At 34.3% G+C, this 7829-nt stretch overlaps 1 protein-coding gene across 1 annotated transcript; it reads right to left on the bottom strand.

The window, feature by feature from the left end:
• Positions 1 to 1382: 1382 nt before the first annotated feature.
• Positions 1383 to 7311, bottom strand: PDV1 (plastid division1). Its single transcript, XM_020368400.3, has 2 exons — positions 6774 to 7311; positions 1383 to 2365 (listed from the first exon to the last, which is right to left on the bottom strand). Exons 1-2 carry the CDS (start codon positions 7158 to 7160, stop codon positions 1874 to 1876), a joined length of 879 nt encoding a protein of 292 aa, XP_020223989.1. The 5' UTR covers positions 7161 to 7311; the 3' UTR covers positions 1383 to 1873.
• Positions 7312 to 7829: the final 518 nt, after the last annotated feature.

The raw sequence follows: 7829 nt of genomic DNA, 5'->3' as shown, positions 1-7829 counted from the left end.
TGGAAACTTATTTCCAATTATTCAAAGCGTGTTCCAAAGGTAAGTTTTCAAAAAGTAGAAAACTGAATTCCAAATATTAAATTCTAAAAGAGCATTTTTATATAATTTCAGATACTTTGAAATTTAATTTCTAAAATGATAGAAATAAATAAATGTAAAGAATATTATTAGAATATAAAAGGTAAAAAAAGTATGAAGAGGAAAAAGGAATGCATAATAATAAAATCCCCTCTTGAAGTTGGGTTTAAAGATAGCAACGGTCTATAGTCATTCCGAATAGTCGATGGGCTAAGGTATCTGTCTCGGTTGTATTAGCCCAATAAAATTTGTCTACTTTAATTTGAAATCTGTATTCCGAGTTATATCTCTTATTGATCCCAACCCAACGAAGATCAACTTCTGCATATAAAACATGAACGAATTTGTCTATCTTGTGTAAGAAGTTTTAGGAGATTTTTTTATGAGAGAATTTTGAAAGATTCTTTTAATTTAATATTTAATTTAATTATTATTTTTTGTAATTATTAGTGAATTAATTTTTAATTTTTAAAATAAACTATCAGTAAATAAAATAATATTATTCTATGATATAAATTATTTAACATAAATTTAAAATATAATTTATATATTTAAAATATTTATTTAAATTTTAAATATAATTTATATATTCAAATAATTTTATACATAATTTATTTTAAATTTTAGTTATATATAATAAACATGTAGTCTATGCATTGTACAGATTGAAATACTAATAATTTTAAAAAATAAAAAATAAAGGCCCTAGGCATAATTCTATTAGTTATATATAATACTATTGTCGCTAATGAAATTATAATATAGATTCTAATTTTATGTATTTGGAATAAATAAAAATGAAAATATAAATTCATAATTCTAAGTCAAATTAGAATTCTGTGACCGATAAGTGGTAACAACAGTCACACGACAATAGTAGTTAATGATGGTACGTGTGGCTAATGATAACGAATGTTGGATTATGCCGACAATAATGATTACATAAAGCACGAAGATAAACAAAAAAGTAAAATATTCCTTCTGATTTATATCTTAAGGCCTACACTAAGAATACAATTTAACACAAACTCCTTAATTTTAAATTCCATGTAATCGAACTTGAAATTTCAATTGCAATGTCATACTAAACAAGATAATTATAATAAAAACTCATTTTTAAGGTTCGATTCAAAGTCCAATCACAATCTCCGTAAGTTACCTCGTAGTTATTCACGGGTATATACAGCAATTGGAATTGCTACTGTATCAACACTTCCGTATAGTATATGAAAACTGGAGAAAGCATGTTGGATAAGTGGGGGAAATCCAAAGCCAAGTAACTACCAACAGTACCACATAATCAATTTCTTTGAGGTAAACACCCTTCATTGCAACATAAACGTATTCACAGAATTGATTGTAACAAGAAAAGAGAAGGTAGAAGGCATTCACATTCCATCAACTAAAATTGACAAAATTGACGCAGGATTCTACCACAGATGACACTATCTAGCAGAAAAAAGAAACATTTGTGTTGATTTCCAACTAACTGTAATACTTCGAGAATCTGCAACTCAACAAGGAATCCAGCAAACACAGCCTTTCTCTTGCCCTTGTAAGATAAACTATAATGCCACTTTTAAAACTTTCTGTGGCAACAAAAACCAAGAAGACGCCCAAGAGCCTTGGCTCAAGTGACACCATGCTTTGCCTCCTCCCCTCACAACACCAAGACTCATGCCTCTTTTGTAACCAAGGAAAAAAAAAAGAACAAGAGCACAAAAAAGGAAAAGGAAAAAAACACTCTGAAAACACAAGCCACTCATCATTTCATCATTGGGATAGAAGTTTAATCCTAACCTCTAGCCAACAATACATCCAAATTACTGGAATGGGCATCAGACGAAGAACCGACCAATTCTGTTCTTCTCACAGTTCTGTCGCTCTGAACTCTATATTCTTGCCCATATGGCTGCTCATGATTAGTTACCTGATGTAAATGAAGCAAAGCTATCATGCTAACTGCAACCAAAGCAGCATTGCCCACTATTCCACCCATATGATCCAATCCAAGGGTTTTCTTCACAAAATTGAAACTTGAGACAAAAATATTGATAAGAATATTAGATCCCTTTGCTTTGTCAGTCACAAAATTCTTAGAACAGTTTGGTTGTCCATAAAGAATATCAGGTGCAACATGTACATCTCCAACAAAAGCAAGAGCTTCTTCAATGACTTTATATTTTTTACCACGGTGTTCTGCCAGTCTCATTGCAAGAACAATTCTGCTCTGTTCTAAACGTGCGATTGCAGCATCTCTCTCAACTCGTTGCTGGGTTTGAATAGTCTACAGCCATACAAAATGAAGTTTCAAATTAGAACCGACTTCCATTAAAATGTCATGCAACATAAGGCACAACAAAAAATGCTAGCAAGAAAAGTAAGTTTGCAATTAACTGACTAATAAAACTTCTGAAGTTTCTGAAGAAACCAAGGAAAGACAATGCCTATGGCGTGTTCATATATTGTTGGTTCATATTATGCATTAAATTTCTGCCCATTAACCAAACCATAATCCTTTCAAGTTTTAATTAAGTTAATCTTATCCCTGTTATAAACCTGCCTATCCATGGAACAATGATTTCCTTTTATTAATATGTCCCACACTTGGGTCAACCTTTATGAATATGAGGGCTGCATATTAGGGTAGGGTCCATTATTCAAGTGGTTCAAGTCATGCCATGCTTGTTATGTCAGGAGTTTATGCCAGGGCGTTTTGCCGACATCATCCCAACTTGACCTTCCCAAATCTGGACAAATACCAGGCCAAAATAATCCATTTTCTCACCAAAATCTTGCCAGTTTCATTGTCAGATAGTCTTCCCACATTCCGCCATTTTCTAGTCCCTTTTTCAGAAAAAGGCAAATTGCTATCATGTCCAAATAGCACCTATTAGCTTAAGAGGTGAAACATAATTACCAAGACCCCACCCCAAAAGCACACATCTCTAGACTCACAAATGACGACCCTAGCCAAAACACCTCCCTTTGTCCGCTAGATCCCGATTTTCATTCTCTGGTTCCACCATGTTTTATTTTACTCCTGTCTGTGGGATGCTTGCTCCTACTACAGTTTGAGTTTTGTTCTTAATTTAAATGGGATACAGTGTATTTTGGCTACAGCTAGATTAAATCTGTTAGGTGCTTTCAACGTGATTTGCAGCATTTCAGTTCTGCTTCCATCTATTTGGATGCTCATCTTTGTTTGATTAAGTTCCATACTTCCCTTACAGCCACAGGCTGCTTTTTGAGCCTATTGGGTCATGTTCCAGCTGAATTCAGCTTTATATATTCGCGACAAGTTCTCAAAAGATTCAGGTTTCCTAAATTCAAAATTGATGCTAAACTTGAAAAATGAAAATATATAATATATATATATAGTAGCATATAAGCTTCAGGACAAACAAAGATATAAATAATAACAGCCACAAGGCCAAAAACAGGGACCACCAAGCAGCATACAACCAACAGAAAACACCAACAAGCAGCACAAACAGGGTCCACCAACCACCAACAGAAAAACAGGGGACGACCACAAATGGTCAACCAGAAGCACACAAATGGGACCACCACTCAGATGCAGGCATAAACAGAGGAGAAAAGAAACTAAGGAGACCGGTGGAAATCTGTTTCTAATGAGGAGGACAGCACGAGTCTCTTAGGGGAGAGAATATTGGCTGGTTCCCTCCCATTTTACATAACTTTTTGAGAAAAAGAAAGGATCTTTTATGGTTTAAAAACTGGGTCGCACATGACCCGACCCACTTTGGGTGCGATTCATACACAGAAATGATACACATAATTCACATTGTTTGCGCATTGACTCATATCAAACTGTTTGAATCTTATCTCTATTCACGTGATACTAACTACCATGGTGTGCATTGTGCATGCATAGGCATACCTACACAGACACATGTACACACAAACACATATATGATTAGAGGTTTGGGTCTTTTGGATGATTGCATGAGAATTTTTTTCCAATGGCCGTTCCTACAGTGTCTTTCACAGTTCCACCTTGACTACACTACAGAACATCCTACTAGCTCCTTTGGGAATAGCTGTGTGCCATACACACAGAAACAGCAAACACATAGTTAGAGGTTTGGGCCTCGTGGATGATTGATAATTTTTTTCTGATTGTCATTCCTAGTGTGTCTTTCACAGTTCACCCTTGGCTACACTAAACAACACCCTAACTAGCTCCTTTGGAAATTGGGTATGACTGTTAGCCCTTTAATCCATCTTCTGACCGTGTTATCTTAAATTTTTCCAATAATGTTGATATCATATGATGCTTTCAAAATGCCTAATTTTTCATAGTTGTATGTCCAGCTATGGTTTATGTAGCCTACATTATTATTAGGTTATTTGCTTCAGAGATGTTCATTTGTAACAAGCCAAGAGAAAATTCAGCTTGATGGTAAGTGTAAGAATATTAGTTATTTAAGTGTTATGCGGTGTTAGTTGTCTTATTGGGCTAAGCTTGTTCATTAAACCTATATTAGTATTAGAAATAGGATCATTTGTGATTTGCAACATTTGGCATTTACCTATCACTTATTAATATACCCTACTTCATCTTATCAGACAACAAACTTATTTTCCCTATTATCCTGAATGGATTTGTTGAATACCACAGAACCAACAACTTGATACTATGAATTCATAACAAGGAAGATTGTTGCATGCATCCTGATAACTCATAAATTTGTGTAATGTACCATTGGATCTGAACTTAGGACTTAATCCAACAGTGTCATTTCTGACAAGTATGATATGACATAGATCATACAAGGTCCATTATTCAACTTCAATACATTAACATCAGTCAAGTGCTGATATTTAAGATGATTATTAAAACATACTATGGTAACGCTTAGTGCAAGCAATAAGATCATACAGCAACTAACCTTAACTATATTACAACATCTAATTTATGATTACGATAATAAACAAGGCAGACTCCATCTTGCCTTAAGACCCTCCAAGATTACAACCAGCTGAAAATCACCACCCAACAAATTAATGAGCATTTTTCACCATGAAAATGTTTTATTTTTCCAGAACTCATTAGATTGTAGAGAAAATGAAGATGCAACAAAACCAAAGATTAAAAGAAAGAAAAAAAATAGAACACATGCACACACAAATGAAAATCAAAACCACTATGTGACATTATTTTATGTTTTAGCAGCACATTTGACCCATTGGAAAAGATTTTCAAATTCCACTTTATGTTATTTTGTAACACTTGGATAAACTTAAAGTGCAAGAAAGGACAAAAGAAAGGGCCTGGTAAAGAAAAGTCACGAGCCAAAAGAAAGATTGATAGTAAACATTAACAGAAAGAAAGCATGAAATCAGGAAGAGGCAAGTAACAGATGAAACCCCAAAGTGGATGGTTAGGATTGGGGAACCATGACAATAGATCTAACAGATTTCCAAATCACCCAATCTGGAACAAGGTCAGCACTTGAATGAAAGCATGACCTTTGAGTTATCTTTCTTTGATGAAACAAAATGAAGTGACTGCCAGTCTATTTAAGAATGATTTCCACTCAGAATGAAGAGATTTTTCAGAACCATTGGCATAAACAATATCATTGCACTCTGGAAAACAAAATGTCCATAAACAAATTCATTAAAAGACTCAAATCCAGGACATAACTTCTATTGTTACTTTACTTTTCATCGATTCAATGGAACCTCATTGATCAAAACTGTTTCTTAACATGCTTCTACCTTTTGTTTCCTCAGACCACATATATACTGGCATGCTCAGGAGTCATCATGTCCAACTCCCAACTAAACTGACACAATAAATGTACAATAATACACAAACAGCGTGTTCCAAATTAAAGCTGTCAGACAATTTAAAGCAGGCTTCACTTTTTAAAAAGATACAGCATAATATAATAAAACTAACTAATCCCCTATACAATGAATGTTATTTAACCAACAACCATTGGTGCATATTTTCAAAATTAAAAAGGTCAAAAACACAAACACATCCGAAAACCAACATTTATCTCCTAACTAACAAACACTAAAGAACTCGGTTCCCTTTACATTGAGTTTTGTGAATAGAGAAAACAAGGCACCCACCATCTTTACCTGAATAAGGGTCTATTTGAATAAACTTCTTCAAAAACACTTATAAGAGAAGAAAAATTGAAATTAACTTCTCTATAAGCTAAAATTAACATATGTGTAAGTTATTTATTTTCCTTTTTAGAAACTAATAGTCTAAGAAAACTTCTACAATACTTGAGCTAATTTTAGCTTTTGGAGAAACTAATTTCATTTTTCTTCTTATTTTCTTCCCCTATAAAGAGAAATTTACCCAAACATAGCCCTCAATACTCCATATCAAGGTCCAAAGTGGCTTCTATAAACCGAATGTATCACACCAGAAACAAATAAATCAATAATCACACACGGTTTTGCCCATCTGCGCTTCTTGTGCCTCAGAGAACACAAACCGAATCTTACATTCCACAAAAGAGTCGCACATACCAAATCGTGAACAATCTCCAATTTTCGCGCCACAAAACGCGGGAAGCAAAATGACAGACACGAATTAACATCCAATTTCACCAACAAGCGTTCAATTAAACCAGTCTCACGCATAAGCAGCCTCAAGCCGCAGGGAAAACGAGAGCAAAAATTTCATAAAAGAGAAAACTCACGTGGAAGAACTCGAGCTGGTCCTCGAGGTTCTCGAGAGCGGTGCGTATCGCGTTGAGGCTCTTGGCCTCGCGAAGGGCGTCGTCGTCGTCGTCGTCACCGGCGGAGGAGGCGGCGGCGGGTGCGGCGGGGGGTGCGAAGTCCTTGACGAAGACGAAACCGGCGCGGTTAGAAGCGTTGGAAGAGTTTTTGAGGGTTTTGACGGAAGTGAGGAAGTGGGATCTGGAAATGGAGTGAATAGCGTCGCTGAGCTTGTCGTGAATGTCCCAAATCTTTTCCAGAATCGCTTCGATTTCTTCCATCTGCATATCCCATTTCATTTTCCACACTCTGCGCCCAGACAACAAACCGCATTTCTTAACGTCATAAACTGCACATTTTATTACCATTTAATGTGCCTCCACCACCACGAAAGGAATTTTCTTTCTAAACGCCGTCGTTTAGGGCCCTGCCTCCAAGGAACTTCCGCTCTTTCTTTTTAAATGAATTTTTTAAAAAATCAAATATTCATATCCCGTGTTAGGTGTTGGTGAGGTGAATAAAAAAATTGGTGCAGAGAATAGTTATTGTTCATCCATATTTAATTGTTTGGAAAGAAAAAAAGAAAAGAACGAAGCGTCATGAAATTATTGTGGTCCCACGTGTAATTATGTTACTTTTTTCTTTTTTAGATATTTATTACTATATTTATTTCTAATTATAAATAACAAAAGAAATATAATTAAAATTAAGAAAAATAATTAATATAGTTACTTTTAATTAGTTTTGACATAAATTCAATTTCTATTATAAACTAGTATTTTAAACTAGTATTTTAAGTTGTGTAATGTATAAATTAATTAATATTTATTATATATAATTAAAATTTAAAATAAAATATGTATATTTTTTTAAAAAAAAATAGATATGTTAAGACATTATTATGTGAAGGAGAGATCTTAACTAGGTTAACACCTCAATCTACACCAATCATTTGTAGCATATCAATATGAACTGAAATATAAAAGAAAGTAAAAATACAAGCGGAGGACCAATACCAAATCATAGAGTCCAGATTA

The sequence above is a fragment of the Cajanus cajan genome, chromosome 9 (assembly GCF_000230855.2).
Source record: "Cajanus cajan strain Asha chromosome 9, NIPB_CcT2T_4, whole genome shotgun sequence".
NCBI lineage: Eukaryota > Viridiplantae > Streptophyta > Magnoliopsida > Fabales > Fabaceae > Cajanus > Cajanus cajan.
This window is presented reverse-complemented; position numbering and strand designations above follow the sequence as displayed.